Source organism: Equus asinus, chromosome 26, assembly GCF_041296235.1.
Source record: "Equus asinus isolate D_3611 breed Donkey chromosome 26, EquAss-T2T_v2, whole genome shotgun sequence".
NCBI lineage: Eukaryota > Metazoa > Chordata > Mammalia > Perissodactyla > Equidae > Equus > Equus asinus.
In genome coordinates, this window is record NC_091815.1 from 38338090 (window position 1) to 38360032 (window position 21943).

General features: G+C 42.6%; 1 protein-coding gene across 13 annotated transcripts; it reads left to right on the top strand.

Moving 5' to 3' along the window:
* The first annotated feature begins 13469 nt into the window (after window positions 1–13469).
* Window positions 13470–20103, top strand: LOC106840891 (leukocyte immunoglobulin-like receptor subfamily B member 3). 13 transcript variants are annotated; one of them, XM_070498516.1, is made up of 14 exons: window positions 13470–13598; window positions 13988–14049; window positions 14211–14246; window positions 14438–14722; window positions 14871–15173; window positions 15396–15692; window positions 15939–16241; window positions 16554–16604; window positions 17286–17405; window positions 17718–17793; window positions 17877–17944; window positions 18150–18202; window positions 19003–19161; window positions 19240–20103. In XM_070498516.1, exons 1-14 carry the CDS (start codon window positions 13564–13566, stop codon window positions 19381–19383), a joined length of 1992 nt encoding a protein of 663 aa, XP_070354617.1. In that variant the 5' UTR covers window positions 13470–13563; the 3' UTR covers window positions 19384–20103. The 13 variants fall into 13 exon arrangements, 8 of the variants coding, with proteins under 8 accessions (XP_070354617.1, XP_070354618.1, XP_070354619.1 ...); XM_070498517.1 differs by having other exon boundaries at window positions 19006–19161; XM_044759709.2 differs by having other exon boundaries at window positions 13477–13598; window positions 17877–17914; window positions 18147–18202.
* Window positions 20104–21943: the final 1840 nt, after the last annotated feature.

Below are 21943 nucleotides of genomic sequence, written 5' to 3' on the forward strand. Positions count from 1 at the left end.
CAGGATCCATGCACAAGGACATTGACAAGAGAGTTATTCACATTAGTCAAATCTTTTTAAGACTACGTGAACCAAAAAACATAGAATTTGGTGTTCTATGTAGAAAATCAAATATATGCCATTGAAAATGAACAAACTAAAATTCAAAATGGCCGTGCATATCTATCTTCGAATATGATAATGAATAAATGTAAGAAGATTATAAAAACAATATCTTTAGTACTATCATGTTTACTTAATGTTAAAAAGGAAACAATGTATTATTTAGGAATGTATACCTAAGATAAACCCCATGAAGAAAGCAAAGAAAGAATTCCACCAAATACATGATGGTGGTTACAAATAAGATGAGGCTGGATAGTTTTGTTCAAGATGGAAATCATAGAATCTTCTGGAATACTGACAAAGTTCTTCTCAAGTTTCATTTGATGACTCATAAGTCTACTTGTCATTACTTGTAGATTACATTTCTACTCTACAGACTCTATTTTCCATACAAGTTAGTGAGGTGTGTGACAGCCACATCCTATACTAGTGACTAATTCCTAACAAAGTCGCTGTTGACTTGTTATAGCAAATACTTCACAAGTTGGACTTGTGTTTTCATCAAAACATGACCTCCACCTGCCTGATCACTGTCACCTGACTCTAGTCAGACAATGAGCCTCTTTCCAGGTGACAAACTGTGTCTCTGAACAAAGACTTTGGCCAATACTTAACCATATGCAACTAAGAATTTAAAGAAGGTTCATGTGAGTTCCTGAACCCATAATGGCCCAAGTCTCTGAATTGGGATGAATCCAATCAAAACGTGCTTGAGGATGATTTCAGAGATGAGGTTTAACTCCATCAGGTAGTGGTTTGAGGTCATATCCCTAGGGTTGGTTCCAAACTATACCATACTCCGAGTATTTGGCCTTTTCTTGGACCTACTCAGCAAGAACAAGATAGAAGTCATGGGAGAGAACCAGCTCCCCTTTCCTACAAAAAAACCTACGTCAGAGGTTCTCGTGTACCTTGTTCTGTGAATCTTGTTCTGTTCTGTCTGATTCTGTCTGCTTCCCTCATCTGCACTGAACCAGACAAGATGAGCTGGTGTAGTACCTGGATCTCCACATCCTCACCCTGTGTTTCCTGGAGTGGAAGTGGTTTGGACTGCAGGGAAATCAGCCCAGACCTGATTCTAGAAAAATTGGGTCCACATGGAGCTCAGCAGACATAATCACTTTCAAATGGGGTCCTTTATCTATCCACTTCCTTTTTCCTAGAATTCTCAACACTCCTGTTCACTTCAGCTGAGAGTCTTCCACATCTCTCAGATCTATCCTCTCACTTCACCTTCTTGAGGTTGACCTTCCATGATGCCCAGACTAGTTAGGATCCTCTATTGTCTAATATCCAATCTTCAAGGACTTATTCCACACAACATATGTCATAGTGTATAATTACATATAGGTTGTAATTAATTATTTGATGTCCATCACATCCCCAAGACCAGTATGAATCAAGAACAGGATCCACTTCAGTTAAGCACATATTTTTGTTTTCATGCTTGGCAAATTGTGTGAATATGTTGACATTTCTAGATAAATTTTGACTGATCAGAATGTTGAATGGATGGATTGTAAATGGAAAATTGAGAGAATGAGGTTCATTTCCCACACACACTGCAATCTGAAGTAAATCAAGCCTGCATCTTCCCTTGCTGCCTTCCTCTTTCATTTGTGCAAATTTGGTCCCTCTCTCAGTTCCAAGACCCAAGAATTCCCCATTTTCGACACCATTCAGCTGAGACATAAGAAAAAGTTGGCAGAACAAAATAATCCAAGCCAATAAAAAACAAAATGATGGAGGCAAGACTGGCTACACAGTCTGTGGGGCACAGTGCAAAATGAAAATTCAGGGCCTCATGTGCAAATTTCAAGATGGTGACAGCAGAACATTCACACAGTTTTGAGGCATATCCAGGCACACAGCTCACCACCCGTGAAGCCTGCCCTGCAAAGAGCAATGGGGAATCCAGTTATTGCACATTGTTGTGCTGATGAGCATTTTCTGAGAGCCTCTTGGGTGCCAGGACCGGGGATGGGTACTGCACACACTCCTCTGCTGAATCTTCACCACATAACTATTAAGTGAGGCTCATCTCCTCCTTTGTAAAGAGGATTTCAGGGTCATGAATTAAGTTGCCTAAAATTCACTGATTCAAGGAAACTATCTATTTACAAATGAGCCTGTCTTCTATCTTCTGCCCATTCCAGCTCACTTCCTCCCAAATCAGTCCTACCCAGGCATTGCCTTGAATAGCTGGCAGGACCCTCACCCACAGCTTCACGGTCGGTCCTGGTTTCTGTCTCAGCCCCAGTCTCTGTAACTTTGATGAAGGCAGCTGTGTAAGGAGGTGGTGAACTCTGGGGATTGCGTGATCTGGATTCCACTCACAGATGGAAACTCACTGGAGATATGACCTTGAAGAACAGACACAATATTTCTAAGCCTTGATATTGTAGTCTTTAAAGCGGAGATGAAATTTGAGAGTTAGAAATCATTCCAAAAAATAACTCCACTGACAGGCCCTGAAATAACTGACACTTCACAAACAGTAGTCCCTTCCCTTAGGCCTTCTTTCTGGAAAGGAGAAAAAAGTAGGGCCCCTTGAAGAGAGGTTCTCATTTCTTCCAGGGCCCTCCCTGCACCAAGATTCCAGATTTTCCAGACATTTTTCCATGGCAATGATCCTGTGAACATCTATGCCTGGAGAAAGGGACACGTTGAGTTCCAGTATAACCAGGCACATTGAGATCCAAGAGCAAGACAGCAGTCCCCAATCACTCCATGTGCACAATGACTGCAGGCTTTGCAAATGCCCCCAACAGAAAGTGCCCCTGGAGGTAGAGATGACAGGCCAGGGGCCTCCATAGCCCACTCTTCTACTCTCTGCTTCTGTCCTCAGGCTGAACAGGGAACTGTGTCCTCACACAGATCCCATCTGTACCTGGACCACCCACAGTGCCGTAGGGACCAGACATGGATCATAGTGCTGCAGAGTCTCATGCTACCTTCATAGAAATATCTCTATGATGACATTAAATATCCTTCAAATAATAAGGTGGCATGCAGTTTGTAAAGTTTTCAATGTAATAAATAATTTGATCCTCATATAAATCTCATGAGGAAATTACTAATTTAATTTACATTGCATGATTAGGAAGTCAAGGTTCAGAGATCCTGCAGCATGTTTAGAGTCACAGAGCGAAAGATCCCTGAATGAGACCAGGCTGCCAGACACCAGAGCGCAGTGTTGCAAACACTACACATTTCTCTATTCTATTAGTTTCCTAGGACTGTCATAACATTATTACAAACCAGGTAGATTAAAACAAATGGATTTTCTTACAATTCAAGAGACTAGAAGTCCACAATCAAGGTGTCCAACGTGCCCATTCTCACTATAGGGTCTCTAGGGAAAAATCCTTCCTTGTTTATTCTTAGCTCTTGTTGGCCCCAGACTCCCCTAGGCTTGTGGCAGCATGACTCCAATCTCTGCCTCCATCTTCACATGGCTGACATTTCCTTGTGTATCCTCTTCTTCAATGACTTTCTCCTTATGTGCCCACTCTCTGCTTCTGAAAAGGGCAGCAGAAATGCCAGATTAGGGCCCAGCCTAGTTAATTACAATCTTATCTTAACTTGATTACGTCTGCAAAGGCCCTATTTCCAAAAAAAGCCACATTCACAGACACTGGAACTGAGAATTTCAACATACCATTTTAGGTGATGCAATTCAACACATAACAACATCCAAAAGAAAGCATACCCAGGAATGAATTTATCAAAGGAAGCGCAACACTTATATACTGTATTATTGCTATTGTTGTTTTAATCTGCTGAAGGAAATATGAAAAGACCTAAATCAATGGAAAGACATTCCAGGATCTTGGCTTGGAAGATTTAACATTGTAAAGATGGCAGTACTCTCCAAGGCAATCTGTAGAATCCCTTTCACAATCCCTTTCAAAAGCACAAAGGCCATTTCTGCAGAAGTGAAAAATCCATTTCTCTAAGTGAAGGTAAGTGCAAAAGACCCACAATAGCTAAAAAATCTTAGCAAAGAAGAAATAAGTTGGAGAACTCATGCTTCCGGCTTTCAAACTTACTACAAATCCCGAGTTATCAAAACAGTGTGGTGTTGGCATAAGGACAGACATAGAACTGCATGAAATAAAATTGAAGGATGAGATATAAACCCATACATATGAGCTATTGACTTTTGACAAAGGTGTCAAGACCACTCAATGAGGAAAGAATAGTCTCTTCAACAAATTGTATGGAGAAAACTAGATATCCACATGCAAAAGAAGGAAGCTGGGACCTTACACATCATATGCAAAAATTATCTCAAAATTAATCAATGTAGAAGCTAAAATTATGATACTATTAGAGAAAAACACAGAGTCAATCTTCTCAACCTTGGACTTGACAGTAGTTCCTTAGAGAAGAATTAAAGGACAAGGAGCAGAGAAAAAAATAGACTAATTGAACATCGCTAAATTTTAAAATATTTATCAAGAGTGTGACAGACAACCTACAAAATTGCAAAATATATTTTCAAATCAAATATCTAATAAGAGTCTAGTATCCAATATCCAGGGCCTAGTATTTAGTACTCTTTATAAAAGCATAAATAATACTTTTAATCCGACAACCAAAAACAATGACCCAATTCAAAAATAGTCCAATGGCTTGAATAGATATTTCTACAAAGAAGATGTAAAATGTACAGCAAGAATATGAAAGATGGTCAACTCATTAGCAATTAGGGGAATGCAAATAAAACTACAATGAGTTACTACTTCAAACCCATTAGATTGGACATAATTTGAAAAAGACAGATAGTGTTGATGAGGATGAAGAGAAAGCTGAATCCACATACATTGCTGCTGGGAATTTGAAATGATTCAGCCGCTCTAGAAAGGAGTCTGGCAGTTCATTAAAACCTTAAACTCAAAATTACTATATTACCTAGAAGTACCCCTTCTAAGTTTAGGTTTCAATTATGCAAGTTTAATAAGTTACAGAGATTTGCCATACAGCTATGTGCTACGGATTATATTCCATGATCACGTGGCATTTCAGACAGGAATGCAAGGTTTGTTTAGCATTTGAAGATCAATCAGTGCAATTTACTATATCAGTAGACAAATAAGACACAAATATCTCATTAAAAAATGCTTGACATAATCCAACACCCTTTCATGAAATCACTCTTAGAAAATTCAGAAGAGAAGAGAATTTCATCAATGTAATAAGTAGCATTTAAAAAAACCAACAGCTAATGCCACACTTAATGGTGAAAGAGCAAATGCTTTTCTCTAAGATTGGGAACATGTCACAGATATTTCTTCTTATCACATCTATTCCATATTGTACTGGAGATTTAACCAATGCAATAAGATTAGAAAATGTAGTAAAAGGCAAATATGTTAAAAAGGAAGAAATAAAATTGTCTTTATTCTCAGCTTACATGATTATCTACACAAAAATCCTAGAGAATATGCAAAAAAACCAACATCAATCTATAAATGACTTTATTAATGTTGCAAGATACAAGGTAAATAGCTTTTAATTCAATTTCTATATACTAACAATAAACTAGTTGACATTGGCATCAAAATGTCATTTATAGTAACAGTAAAAATCATGAAATACTATGAAATATATTGAACAAAATATGTGAAGGTTCTGAACAGGAAACTACAAAACACCAATGAAAGAAATGACATATGACCTATCGCTGCATTCTATTTCCTAATATTTTGTTGAAGATTTTTGTATTTATGTTTATGATCGATGTTGTTCTGTAGTTTTCTCTTTCTTGTAATTTCTTCACCTAGCTTTGGTATCAGGATAATGCCAGTCTCATATAATAAGTTAAAAAGTGCTACTGCCTTTTCTGGAAGCTTTTTGTATAGAATTGGCATTATTTCTTTCTCAAATATTTGGTGGAAATCAACAGTGTACCCATCTGGGCCAGAGATTTCTCCATGGAAAGGTTTTTAAGTGTCAATTCCATTTATTTAATAGACATAGGGATTTTTACACAATACATTTATCCTTGAGTAAATTTTGGTCATTTGTTTCTTTCAAGGAATTTGTCTATTTTATCTAAGTTGTGAAATTTCTTGGCATAAATTTGTTTGTAATAATTCTTTATTATCCTTTTTAAAGTCTGCAGGATTGGTAGTGATGCCTCTCATCCTTTTTTTGTTGTTGTTGAGGAAGATTAGCCCTGAGCTAACGTCTACTGCCAATCCTCCTCTTTTTGCTGAGGAAGATTGGCTCTGAGCTAACATCCGTTCCCATCTTCCTCTACTTTATGTGGGAGATCCGCCACAGCATGGCTTGCCAAGCGGTGCCACGTCCGCACCCGGGATCCGAACCGGTGAACCCCGGGCCACCAAAGCAGAACGTGCAAACTTAACTGCTGTGCCACCGGGCTGACTCTCTCTTATTCTTGATACTGGTAATTTTTGTTCTGTCATTTTTCCTCTCCTTCTTGTCATCTTTCTTTACATCCTATGTGCTTTGATATGTAGTAATGTCATTGACACTTTTTTCAGTAATATTTGGCAAATTCAATTTTGTGTGATCCCATACCTCATAAATAATCAGGATTTTGTTTCCAAAGTACTTTTTTCTTAATGTATTCTCATTCTTGACTGCTTTTTAAATTGCACTGGAATCAGGAAACATGGCATGTACAAAACCAGTTTGGAGAGAAAAAGACACTTTGTTGTCTAATAAGTAGTCAATATTTTTTGTTCAACACGTGCTTTAGAAATGAGCATTCCCACTTGTTGCAATATATATCACAGAAATATGTCCATAAAAGTTATGCATACTATATACACAATTGAAAGCTTTATCATATATGCACTTCAGGTGAAGATTTAATTCTCATTCAACTCTCATGGAAAATATGTGCCTACTTAATCTATCAGATATTATATATTATTCTGATAAATGTTTGTTCAAATCCTTCATTATATATCTATTTATGTTTTGTATGTTTCGAGGATATGTGATTAGTTGAGTGAAAGTTCGTAACCGTTATCTCTTCTTAGTAGTTTATTTAAAAATATGAAATATCAATTCTTGATCTTTCAGAAGTATTTTTGTGTTTGTACCAAATGACCACAAATTTAGCAGCTTAACACAAATTTATTATCTTATGCTTCTGTAGTCAGAACTCTGAAAATGTCTCATCTGGCTAAAATCAAGGTGCTGACATGGCTGAATTCCTTTCTGGAGGCTCCAGCGAGGAGAATCCATTCCCTTACTCATTCAGATTATTGGCAGAATTGTACGTTCTTGCATATATACATATATGTACATATCAATTGCTTACTAATTTTTCTATGTACTGTCAATTTATTTTGTTCACAGTAGCATCTCATTTTCTCCATTTTGGGTTTCTTATTCTTCTCACTGATTTATATCATTTAGTATTACTTTCAGAGAGAGTGTGCATGCAAAAACATCTACATCCTTGTATCTCTAAAAATGCCTGATTCATATTAATGTTCTCTCTCTATCATGGTACTTGGTAAAGGAGAAGATTCAACTTGTTAGAGTGAAAAAAAATCTGGTATTTAAGAAATTTGCTCACCAATGCCCTCCTTATGCCTCACAGAAATGCAGCCTGACATGATGGGTTTAACGTGTGAGACTTGAGTCCCAATATGTCAGATATTCCTCCAGTCTCTTTATGTTTAAGGATTCATCCACTACTGAGAGTTCACCTTTGCCCCTTAATAAGAACTAGGCTCAGGATAGAACTCTGTACTCACAATTAATACCTTGAAGGTATTTCTCCAGTATTTTCTGTCACTTGTTTTTGTTCTTGAGAAGTCCAGTCCCAATGAGCTTGTGGGGCATTTGCATTTTCTCCAGTAGTTTTAGAATTATTTTTTTTAGCTTATTCTCAATGTTCTCTGCCAGAGTAAAGATGTGATTTTCATTTACAAATTCATGCACTTTAAATCCATGTTCTTTCTTCATTTCTGTAAAAATTTCAACCACTCTCTCTTCAAGTTTCCCTGATACCATTTTCACTTCTTTCATCCTGAAACTGTGATAGATGTCTGTTTACTCTTCTCATTCTGCTTTCTGTGAATATTTGTTATCTGTCCTATTTTTCCATTTCTGGTGTCACTGTGATACATTATAGAAACTTTAATCAGTATTTTGTTCCAGTGATGTCAGCAAGATGGTGGAATAGGAAGTCCCAGCCCTCTGTTCCCCAACAGAAGCACTGGTAAAACAATATTTTGGCCAAAACACCTTTATGAGAACTCCAGAATGGAGTTAAGAAGTTGCAACACCTCAGACTAGCATAAAACCAAGAAGAACCAATTTACAAATGGATAAAAAGAGCAGTTTCACTTTTCCCATGTCACCCCTCCCCCAAGCCTCTGAGAGATCAGCTCAGCCCAGGATTCCTCCCTCAGAGAAAAAAGTGTGCAAAGCTGCATCTGAGGGCACTGCCCCAGAGACCTAGGGATGTCTCACCTCAGAGCACAAGATGACAGGTGCACCTGGGGCAGCCAAGAAAGAAGAAATGGGCTCTCAGAAATGGCACAGCCTTGAGACTACTCCTCCAAGAGGGCGGGAGAGGAGCGGAGCGTGCATTTCCACAGAAAACATTTTAAGAGGCTCCCAGAAGCTGTAACTGGGCTGATTGGCGGTCTTCTTCTGCCAGAAACAGACCATAAGGACTGGAAGAGGTGCCTGCTTCTTCCAGTGCACAGACACCAAAGCAAAGCTACAAGAAACATGGAGAATCAGGAACATATTACACTACCAAAGGAAAGAAAAAGAAATCTCCATTAACTGATGATATATATATCATATATATATATAACATCTATTTTATATATATATATATATATGTGTGTGTGTGTGTGTGTGTGTGTGTGTGTGTGTATGTATGTATATAATGGAGATCAATGGGTTGCCTGACAAGTTATTCAATATAGTTGTCCTTATTTTAGGTGAACTAATCTTGCAGAAGGGTACTAAGAGTACACAATCATGAAAGAATAGGCTCCTCAATAAATAGTATTGAGAAAAACAGATACCCACATGCAGAGAAATGAAATTGGAACCCCAGCTCACAACACAGGTGAAAACCAACTCAAAATGGATTAAAGTCTTGTCAACTTAAAAAGCAAATCTCCCTGTTATTTTAGCCTCAGGATAAGTTTATTCGGGAAAAGTCAAAAGAATTGCAGTCCAGGTTGTGCATGCTATGGTGAGCCATAGGAAAATTCAGCAAACGAAGGAGGGGAACTGCCTTTATAAAGGAAAAACGGGGAGTAGGGAGAGGCTGTTCTAAATGAAAATCCATTGGAAAAATGAAACAGTTGAGGGCGGCAATAGCTTTTCATTGGCTGTTCTGTGGAGTTTTTCACTGGCCAGGAGAGAAAAATCTCCCTTCGATAGTAAAATAGTTTTACTTCCTGTGGAAGATGCAGGCTTCCTCTCTTCCGTTTTTGGTATAATTGACAATGCATGATAGGGAATGAGAGCTCCACCTACAGGCCTTCCAGACTCCAGATTGGTTAATATTTGTTTCATTAATTTCCACAGGCACGAACTTAAGACCTGAAACTATAAAACTACCAGAAGAAAACATAGGTGAAAAGCTTCTGACATCTATTTGGACAATGATTTTTTTGGGGGGATATAACACTGAAAGCACAGGCAAGAAAACCAAAAATAGACAAATGGGATTGCATCAAACTAAAAAGCCTCTGCACAGCGAAGGAAACCATTAACAACATGGAAAGGCAATTTGCAGAATGGGAGAAAATATTTCCAAACCATATATCTGATAAGGAGTTAGTTTTCAAACTATATCAGGAACTCGTATAACTCAATGCAATAATAATAATAATAATAAACCAATTTAAAAATGGCCAAAGGATCTGAATAGGAATTTCTCAAAAGAAGACATCCAAATGGCCAATCAGTATATGAAAAGGTGCTCAACCTCATTAATCATCAGGAAAATGCCAAGCAAAACCACAATATCTCCTCACACCTGTTACAATAGCAACTACCAAAAACAAAAGAGACAACAAGTGCTGGCAAAAATGAGGATGGAAAGTTGTGTACTGTTGGTCGGAAGGAAAATTGGTGCAGACATTTTGGAAAACAGTATGAAGGTTCCTCAAGAAATTAAAAACAGAACCACCGTATGATCCAGAAATCCTGCTTGCGAGTATATTTCCTAACTAATGAAATTAGGATATCAGAGAGATATCTGCGCTCCTATGTTCATTGTAGCATTATTGATAATAGCCAAGATATCGAAATAACCTAAATGCCCATCAACGGATGAATGGATAAAGAAGATGAGGTGTATATATACAATGGAATACTACTATTCATTCTTTAAATAGAAAGAAATTCTGCCATTTGTGACAACATGGATGAACCTGGAGAACATTATGCTAAGTGAAATAAGCAAGATAAAGACAAATAAAACATAGTTTCATTTACATGTGGAGTCTAAAATAGTCAAACTCATAGAACTAGAGTGGAATGGTGGTTGCCAGGGGCTGGTGAAAGGGAGAGATGGGGAGATGTTGGCCAAGAGGTGCAAAGTTTCAGTTACGCAGATGAATGAGTGGTGGAGATCTAAGGTACACTCATGGGACTACAGTTAACAATACTCTTCTGTGTACTTGAAATTTGCTTGGAGGGTAGATCTTAGGTTTTCTCACCACACATGCAAAAAACGGTAACTCTGTGAGGTGATGGATGTGGAAGTTAGCTTGATTATGCTGATTATTTCACAATCCATACACATATCAAAACATCATGTTGTACACCTTCAATATAAACAATTTTTATTTGTCAACTATACCTTAATAGAGATGAAAAAAATTGTTTCATGTAATAGATGTGTGCATGTGTGCAACTGTGTGTCCATGAGCGTGTGTGTGTGTGTGTGTGTGTTTGTAGAATTTTCCTTTACTCGTCATTCCTTTAGTCACCCTTGCATCTCACTTTTTCCATTTTGGGCTCATTGCTTGCCTAACTCAACTGCATCACTTAGTATTCTTTTGGCTCAGTGGGAAAATAGTAAAATATCTAAGAACTTGAAGATCCAGAAATGCCTTCTTTCACTCTCGTTCTCTTTATCAAGTTACTTGGAAACATTTTCTTATTTCAAATAAAGTGTAGGGTTCAAAGTGCTAGGAGACAAAAATCCATCAAGGATCCATCCCCCTAAAGCTCTTCTTGTCTCTCATGAAAACATGGCCCCACGTGGTGGGTTTAACCTATGAGATTCAGGTCGGAGTCTCCTGCTTGGGGACTTGCCCCTGCTGACCGTTTCTCCTTTGTCCCTTAAAAATAATTTGGCTCCATATACAATTCTCCACAGACTCCTAATTCCTGGAAAGTATTTCTCCAATCTCTTCTGGCATCTCTTTTTCTATGGGGGAAGTCTGGTCCCAAGAGCTTGTCATTCTATTGATGGTTATTTGCATTTTCTTTAGGAAATAATTTTAGGACTTTTCATAGGGCTCCAGGACAGTCCTCCTCAAATTTTTCTTTTGAGTTGAAATTCACGTAAAAGAAAATTGACCATTTTAAAGTGTACAATTCAGTGTAAGATATATATATATATATATATATATATATATATATATATATATACATACATATATATTTAAATCTACCTTCACTTTCTTCATTTACCTAAAGGGTCAAGACAAAAATGTCATTTTTAATTATATGCCTCCTAGCACTTAGTCTTTCCTCATCTCTGTAAAAAGTTCAATTCTTTATCTCTTGAGCTCTTGCTAGACATCATTTCCCTTCTTTCCCCTGACACTTACAAAAATTATGACATCGGTCCTCCTCATTCTGTTACCCTTGAATCTTAAATTTCCATGTCTTGTCTCTCTGCATGGCATTCTGTAAAACTCCCTCATTATTACATTCCATTTTCATAATTGGCCTTAAGCTGCCTTGTCCATGAGGGATGAATTTTTTTCAATGTCTTAATTCTACTGGATTTCTCATCTCTAAAATTTCTTACTCATTAAAATAGTTTCTTATTCTATGAAAACGATCCGTGTTATTGCATCAAAAATTCAATTTCTCCCTTTATGTTACAGATATTTAAACTCACAATTTAAAATTACTCTCCTATTTTCCTATTGACCCTATTTCTTGCATATGACAATCCCATTAATCAGTAGCTTGTTTCTCACAGCATGTTCATCATGATTAGGACAACTCGACTGTCCATTCTTCTTAGAAGGCTCTGCTCCCACACACCTGATCTTCCAGAGAGGGTTTTCCCAGGGCTGTCCTGGATTCAGGTTGGCAATGGGGAACTGTTGAAGCTGCTCCTGCCCCATGGCATCCAGTCTCTCAAACTTAGCACCTGCTCAGGGTTGTGCCTGGCAGGGATGGCCCAATGGGAGCCTCACATTCACATGTGGGCCAGATGCCTAGGACTGAAAACACTGGATTCAATCTGTTTCAGGCCACACAGTGGAGATTGCTCAGTGCTGACCATGGGCTCTGGGCAGTGGGAAGATATTTCAGTGCCCACCTAGAAACATAGAGAAGGGGGAGCCACAGCTTCCAACCTTCACCTGGAGCCCTGACCCTTCCCTTCTTGTGAGAACCTGGGATCACTTTCTGTGTCCACACAGATGACCTCCCCACCAGGACTCCTTGATGGTCTCAGGCACCAGTGGCCATTCAGCTTTCTTCTCTATGCTTTGCTATGGTTCCCTCTCCATCTTTGGAACTTTGTTGATCTTTTTTGCATTTGTGAGTGGCTACGTATTTCAGAAATATTGTAATTTACATTTATCAGCGTTAAGAGCAGAAGAGAGATCTTGGGTGGGAACAGCAATCATCCACTTGACTGTGGAGTCTGAATCCATGATTCCTTCCTGGTCCAACCCAGTCATGTCTTAACCTGGCCTTGAAATTGATTTATCCCTCTCATGAACCCAACACCACTGGCCAACAAACACTCTGAGGAGTGGAGTTCATGACAATATGCTGCCAATGAGGATACCAAGGCTCAGAGACTGGACATTAAAGCTCAACATCAAATGGGCTGTGCATGTTGGAGAAATATTTAAATAAAAATCATCTCTGTCCCAAAATCGGAGCACTGACCCACTCATTGATCCCTGAAGCTGAAGACAGGACTACAGGATGAGGAGGCGATATTGCCCAAGGAAACAAGGGGTTTGAGGAGGTAAGAATGACTCAGAGGTTTGTTTCCAGGAAGATGGGGCTGGATGTTGTTGCAAAAAAATAAAAGTCTGTGAATTGGGCTGTGATAGAACGAAAGCCCACACTCTTGGGCCATGAGAGGAGTGATGTTTCCTTCCCTTATTTCACTGTATTTCTCCTTTGTGCTCATTCTCACAATGACCTCGACCATAACTGTACAATTAGACATTGAGCGTGTGTCTCTGCTGATCTGAGCTCTGCAGGCAGCAAGAACCTGCATCTTCCATGCAGCATCTGGGCCTGGATGATCAGTGTCCATGGTGAGGACCCCACAGGGATATTCTGATGTGTGGGCTGAGGATGAAGGATACCTCATGGGGGAGGATCTGAAAAGGAATGATGTCCCCTGGGTCACCTTTACCTGGAAGGGGCATTTCAGGAAGACACTGGGTGTGTCTGCTGTGAAGTCTTGTCCCTTGGTAAGATGAGTCCAGATCAGGCGGACAATGTAGATCAGGGGAGACACCATTTCTATTTAAAATGTCTCCAGAGAGCCTGGTACAACATCAGCCCCAGGCCTTGGGAGGGGCACTTCCTCTTCTTGTGGGGCTGCTGACATGACAACCCCATGACTGGGAGGACCAGTCTCTGAGTGTTCACAACTCGTGCATCTGTCTTTCCTTCCGGGTACCCTGATCTCCTCTGCCAGCATACCAGAGGAACCCAGAGGAGACGCCATGACTTCCGCCCTCATAGCTCTCTTCTGCATTGGTGAGATTTGAGGAGGAGGAAGGGAAGCCCCAGTCTTAGAGGGACCCACCCCACAGCCAGGACCTGGTCTGTCAGGGGACCTCAGGACTCAGGAGGCTCATGGGGAGGAGGTGTTCTGCTCAGCTTCAGGGGCAAATCTCTCACAGGGAACTCTCTTCCAGGGTTGAGTGTGGGACTGAGGACCCCAGTGCAGGCAGGTGAGTCTGTTCCCTGGTGTCCCAGATCCCAGGTCCTCACTGGAGACAAGAGACAACTTCCAGGAGCTGGGGAGGGAGAACAGCACTTCTGGGCTGAGAGATGGGGACTGTCTGGGATGGTCTTGTGAGAACTGGGGAACTCGGGGTGGCGTGGGGAATGTGTTGTGACCCAGCTTCTGACTTCCTTCCAGGGACCCTCCACAAACCCACCATCTGGGCTGAGCCAGGCTCTGTGATACCCAGGGGGAAGCCCGTGACCATCTGGTGTCAGGGGACCTTGGAAGCCCGGGAGTATCTACTGTATAGAGAGGGAGTCTCAGTGCTCTGGGACAGACAACAACCACTAGAGCTGAAGGAAAAGGTCAGGCTCTCCATCCCATACATGGCAGAGCAATATGCAGGGAGATATGTCTGTTACTATATCAGCCCCACTGGCTGGTCAGAGCATAGTGATAACCTGGAGCTGGTGGTGACAGGTAAGAGGACGCTCAGGGGTCCCAGCCCTAGGGTCTACCCTCAGGATGGGGGTCTGGTCTCAGGGATGTGTCCCCTCTCTCAGACCAGCTGTGGGGGATAGGAGGGAGTTGTGAGCCCCATTTAACACGCTGCCTCCTCCTCTCCTAGGAATCTACAGCAAACCCACCCTCTCAGCCCTGCCGAGCCCTGTGGTGACCTCAGGAGCGAAAGTGGCCCTACAGTGTGGCTCATGGCTGGGATTTGACAGGTTCATTCTGACTAAGGAAGGAGAACACAAGCCCTCCTGGACCCTGGACTCACAGCCAAAGCCCAATGGGCAATCCCACGCTCTGTTTCCTGTGGGCTTTGTCACCCCAAGCCACAGGTGGACATTCAGGTGCTATGGCTGTGACAAGAACAAACCCCAGGTGTGCTCACGCCCCAGTGACCCCCTGGAGTTCCTGGTTCCAGGTGAGGACGTCTTACCCTTGCCCAATCCATATTTTAAGGCAACAGACAGGGGTCTATACTCCAAGGATAGCCCCAGATGAGAGGGTGGGGTGAGGGAAGCAGGGGTGTCACCTGGAGCAGAGACACACAAGGTGAGAGATAGTGAGGCCTGAGGTCCAGGATGGAAAAGGGGGTTTATGGGAGGAATCAGCCCTGACAATCTACATGAGGTTTTTCTCTCAGGTGTGTCTGGGAAGCCCTCCCTCCTGAGCCAGCAGGGCCCTATCGTGACCTCTGGACAGAACTTGACCCTCCAGTGTCTCTCTGATGTCAGCTATGACAGATTTGCTCTGTCCAAGGAGGGGGGACATGACCTTCCCCAGCGCCTTAGCCAACAGTCCCAGAATGGACGCTCTCAGGCTGGTTTTCCCCTGGGCCCTGTGAGCTGGTCCCATGGGGGCCAGTACAGATGCTATGGTGGACACAAGCTCTCCTCCAAGTGGTCAGCCGCCAGCGACCCCCTGGACATCCTGGTGGCAGGTGAGGAGCAGTGGATTCCATCAGGGACCCAGACTCTGCACAGACTCTTCCAGGGGGAAAGCTCCAGTTGGTGATGCTGGAAAGAAGGATGTGGGGTTCCCAGAGAGTGATGGAGACAGAGAGATGGGATGGGTAGGGAAAGACTAAGAAAAAAAACAGACAGAGATGATGAGAGTCCTCAAAGAAAGGCCTGGGGACTTAGTTCATAACAAAGTGCAGCCCTTCACCGACACTTAATCTCTCTAGGAGTACTGCTTGACAAACCATCCCTCTCGATGCAACCAGGCCCCACAGTGGCCTCAGGAGAGAACGTGACCCTGCTGTGTCAGACATGGAGCCCGAGGGACACTTTCCTTCTGTCCAAGGAGGGGGCAATGGATCCCCCACTACGTCTTAGATCAAAGTACCAAGCTCAGCAGTACCAGGCCCGATTCTCCATGAGTCCTGTGACCTCAGCCCACGGGGGGACCTACAGGTGTTATAGCTCATACAGCACTGCTAGCCACCTGTTGTCACACCCCAGTGATCCCCTGGAACTCGTGGTCTCAGGTGAGGGGCCCTGACCTTGTCCTTTCTGAGTCACTCAGCTCAAGGCCCTGTCCCCAGAGAGCTTTGGACTGGGATGGGAGTGAGGGGGCTCTGAGGAAGGGGCGCCCAGAGAGGGATCTGCCCTTCAGAGTGTAGCAGGGAAAGAAGGCTCTCTCATGCCAGCCCGTTCCCACATCCTCATCACCAGAATCCTCCAGGTAGGCAGAGGGAGAGACCCAGGGACCCCAGGGCAGATGCAAGAGAAGAGTGTGGACAGAGACAGGGTCTCTGGAGAACCTGCACACCCTCATGTCCTCTTGTCCTTTCTCACAGGACCATCTGGGGACCAAAACCCCCCAGTCACAGGACTCAACTTAACATCTGGTGAGTCACAGGGGCCTCTGTCCAGAGAGTTCACAGTTTCTCCAGGCTTGTCTTGAGACTCAGCTGACCTGACTCCTAGTTCCTCTCTCAGCACAGCTTGTCTGCAGGGGGCTGGGAGTCAGGCAGAGATGGGGGATCCACCGGGCTCCAGGCCTCTTAGGCTGGGTGGATGGTGAGTGGGGCAGTCATGGCAGAGGGAGATGTTGGGGTCTAGCCTAGGGGAGGGGCATCCTGGCTGAAGTGGGGAGAAGAAGCCCCCCTCACCTCCATCCTGATCCCCAGGAGGCCCTGAGGATTTACTTTTCCCAGTGGAGTCAGGTGTGCAGTGAAATTGTATGGGTAGGAGAGGGGCAGGACAAGGGTCTGGGGCATTCAGGCCCTTTCCCTTCACCTCAGGGTGCTCAGATGGAATGGAAAGTACAAGGTCTGGAATCAGCACCTTTGAATTCTGGTCCCAGCTCTGCCACTTCAGGCTGGGTTTTCCAAGATGTTTGATTTACCTCTTGGTGCCACAGTTTCCTCATCTGTGAAATGAGTGGGTGGGAGTGGAAGCCCTATGTTGTGGTTGATTGTTGGGAGTTAGAGGAGATGAATGCACAAACCCCAGCACACACCTGGCACACAGTAGGCACTCAATTAAATAGCATCAGTCACTCATTCTTGACATCACTGGTGCCCAAGGTCTCAAGTGGTACCTGAAGGCTGTGATCGGGATCTCCGTGGCCTTCATCCTGCTGCTACTCTCCCTCCTCCTCTTCCTCCTCCTTCAACGCCAGCGTCAGGGCAAACTCAGGACATCAGGTGAGTGGGGAACAGGGTGACCTGGGTCAAAGGAGCAGGTGGGCTTAGGGCACTAGCCAGAGGGAAACCAAATAGACGGGAAAGTCAGCCTAGAAAAAGACTTTTCTAGAATCTCAAATCACAAAATACTATAGAAACACTTGATACAGCACACATACACATTTAAGATATTCTTCCACCTTTTCAGTTTCATGAAACATTGAAACATACAGACAAGTATGTGTCAAGGTTTCCTTCTTTCCTCTTGAATCACATGTGGAGGGCGGGTGGTCATCACCTCCCAGGGCTGAGACTCTGTCCGTCTTGACCCAGCCCAGAGACAGGCTGATCTCCAGCTTCCTTCAGGGGATGCAGACCCAGAGCCCAAGGACAGAGGCCTGCAGATCAGGTAATTCCTGCCCTGAAGACCGCAGACTCCCACCCCGCCCTCGGCCCCCTCTCTGCCCCTAACACTCCCGTCTCCTCCCCCAGCTCCAGCCCAGCTGCTGACGCCCAGGAAGAGATCCTCTGTGAGAGGAAGAGGAGGGATCTCCCTGGGGGTGGGGACAGAGATTTCAGTGGGCCATGGGGAGATAGGCTGGGAGGGTCTGGGGATTCGGGGTGAGAAAGACTGAATTCTGAGTGACTCGGGCCATCTCCACATCCCTGGACCTCAGTGGCCCATCTGGGAGCAGAGGGGCCTGCAGCCCTGAGAGACCTCAGGGAATCCTGACAAGAGACACACCCCTTGTTCTGCCCCAGCAGATGCTGCCGTGAAGGACACACAGCCTGAGGAGGGGATGGAGCTTCACCATCAGGTGAGACCCCTGCCCTGTCCAGGCCACCAGGTACCTTCCTGTTGCCAAACTTAATCCATGGGACACCTTGCTGTCCTCACATCACCCAGCTCTCAGCAGCGTCCCACACTGACCTCTCCTCTCGGGCACCTGGGTTGTCCTGCTGTGACTTCACTCCTCCTGGTTTCTATGACCTCGTGACCCCTCCTACATGGTCTCCTTTCTTGATTCCTCATCCTCTGTCTGACCTTCTGGTTGTTGGACTCACCCCCAGGTCCCAAGAGGATGCATGAATTAGTGAGTCACCCACAAGTCCCCTAGGCTCCCCTTCTTTCATTCACCCAACCGTGTGCACAGGGAGCTCACTGTTTACCTGGCTCCATTCAGGTGCTGCATCTACAACAGTGAGAAAAACTTTCTCCACAATCCTTGAGCTCACCTCGTGGGTGAGAGACAACATGAAAATATGTGGGCATGGTCCTAGAGTGCACAATGATGTTAAGGAAAATAAGTAAGGAAAGGGGATAGAATGCTTGGAGGGGTAGAAGGAACAGCAGGTTCAAGGGTCCTGATACAGCAACATGCTTTTTCAGGAAGATGGCCTGCGTGGCTGGAGCCAAATAAGTGAGAAATAGCATGTTAGGATAAGAATCAGGACATCTGGATGCTTCCTATAGCATCCAGATGTGCAAAGCTTAGGAAGTCCCTGAAGATTCCATCAGGAAAGTGATCTCACTCTGGCAGCAGTGTAGACAATTGATTGAAGGACGTCAGTTGAGAGATCTAGGAGACAGTGTTTCTAGCCCACTCTCTCCCTCCAGCAGGATCCCAAGGATGAAGATGCCCAGGGAGTGATGGATGTCCAAGTGAGCCACTCAAGATCAAGGTGGGGAGTGGCCATCTCTCCTTTCCCCCTGTCAGGGAAGTCACTGGACATGAAAGATAGACAGGACGAAGAGGACAGACAGAGGGACAGACAGGTGGGTCCCATCTTTCCTGGACCCCAGGCTTCCCCCACACCAGCCACATACCTATACCCTCCTCTCCCCCTGCTCCAGGCTGCTGCATCTGAAGCCCCCCAGGATGTGACCTACGTCCAACTGAACCACTTGACCCTCAGACAAGAGATGACACCCCTTTCCTCCCAGTCAGAGAAGGCCCCAGCAGAGCCCAGTCTGTACGCTGCTCTGGCCATCCACTAGCCCATGAAGGACCTGGACCCCACATTCCAGGGAGGCAGACTGCAGAGACCCCAGAAGGCACAAGATCTGTCCCCAGTGGACACTCAGCTAATGACCCCCAGCCAGCCTGGGCTCCTAACATGGACCACCAGGAGCTTCTGGGACTCTTTGGGACTCACCTGATTCTGCTGTCATGATAACTGATATCCTTGCATTTGGGGAACAAAGCAGCAGACTTCTCAGTAATCCACGAGTGAAATGAGAAATCCAAAACAGAAATGAGACCCTGTTTTAAATTGAATGATTATGTAAATATTTCACATTAAACCTACGAAATGGGAAAATTAAGAATCACAGATGAATATTAGAAAAGGATTAAAAAATCAATGAACTAAGCTATCACACCAAGACTTTAGAAAAAGAATAGCAAATTATTCCCAATGAAGGTAGAAAGAGGGAAATAATAGAGACAGCATTAGCTACTAAAGAGGGAAAATTAAAAAATAGAGAAAAATCAATAAAGCCAAGAAACCTCATCTTTGAAAACATTAATCACACTTATAAATCCTAGTCACAGCACTCAAGGACAAAAGAGAGAAGACACACATTACATCATCAGGATAGCATTACAGATCCTACAGACGTTCAGTAGATAACAGATAATTATGATCAATTTTATGTCAATGTATTAGAAAATGCAGAAGAAATGGACAAAATGCTCAAAAATACAATTTACCAAAATGATGGACATAAAAGTAAGTAGAAAATCCGAATTATCTTATATATTAAATATGTTGAATCTCTAATTAAAATTTTCCCAAAAAGTGAACTCTGAGTCTGGAAAGCTTCACTGGTGAATGCTTCTGAACACTTATGCACTTATGAAATACACACATACACACACCTGGATACACACACACAAACACACATGGACACACATACATATATACACATAACAAACTTAAACTTCTTTCAAAAATAGTGAAGGAAGCAATATTTATCACAACACATTTTATCAGGTGAGAAAAAAAGCTGATATGAAAACCTGATAAGGAAACTGCAAAATGGGAAAATCCCCGGAGGCTCTCTCACAGCATCTTAGGTGTAGATTCCTAAACAAAATATTCTCAAACAACACTAAGTGATATATAAAATGGACGATATATCATGACCATGCTGGTATGTTTTTTTCAGAAATTCATGGTTCGTTTCATATTCAAATCATTTAGCACAACCAGAGGCATTCACAATTAGAATAAACAACTATATACTGGGCAGCTTTGGGAAGAAGAAGAAGGAAAAAAAAAAGATTGACAACAGATGTTAGCTCAGGTGCCAATTTTTTTAAAAAAACAAATCAATCAATACATTTCAAACATAAAATGATTAATATAAAAATGATAATAGCATCAGATTCAAAACTTCTGATAAAATACCTCACCATTTATAATGGAAAAAAACCTCCTCGTCAGTAAAAGGGAATTTCCTATCATTTATTGAAACATCTTTAAAAATCTACAATAGAAATAATTTTTGCCGGTAAAATCTTGAAATCTTTCCACTTGCGATTGAGAATGAGACAAGAATATTCACTATGGCCTCTTCTATTCAGCACAACTGTAAGAATCAACCAAATAAATAAAGCAAAGAAAAACCATGATATCCACTGAACAGATGGAATTAAAGCATATTACTCATGGATTACAAAATTTCGTACATGGAAAATCCAAAATAATATGAACATCCATTAATTAATTTGAAGAGGATTGATCCAATGCCACTGGATACCTCATCAATATATAAAAAAAATCAGTAGCATTTCAGACATCCAGTTTTGGACCAGAAGGAAGTAGCAGTATGTCTCCCTAACTACCCATAAGGCACAATAAAACTCCTGGACCTCGTATATACAAGGAACATGAGAACACTCCAAACAGTGGAGAAAAGACAGCAGATGGGCTAAGACTGTTAGGACCCCAGGAGTGACAGAGTGGGTGTCAAGGGAGCCACATGGGGGACCTGGACTGTAGCCTCCACCTGACAATAATGAGCCAGTAAGAGCGAGACAAGAGGATCAGAGTCAGCAGTAGGAAATGCGATGATGGAGTCAAGAGGTTGCAGTGATGGAAGGAAGGGCTCAGGAGCCAAGCACTACAGGCAGTCTCTGCAAGATGGAAAAGGCCAGGAAACTGATTCTCATGGCAGATCCCCCAAAATCAACCACCCCTGCTGATACCCCAACTTTGCCCAGTGACTGATTTTTTTGATTCATCCTCAAGAACAGTAAGATGATAAATTTGTGTTGTTTAAATCCACTAAGTTTGTGATAACTTGTTACAGCAGCAATGGGAAACTTAGGCAGCCACTTAAGCTCTTTTAATTAATGTTTGCATAATATATTTATCCCTTCACTTTTAAACCATGTACATGGTTGTATTAAAGTGAACCTCTGGCAGACTGAATAGAGTTGGTCATACTTGTTGTTATTCCAACCCTACAATCTCTGCCATTTAATTGCACTTGCACCGTTTATATTTAATGTAATTATTGAAGGTTCTTTTTTGGGTTTACCATTGTATTT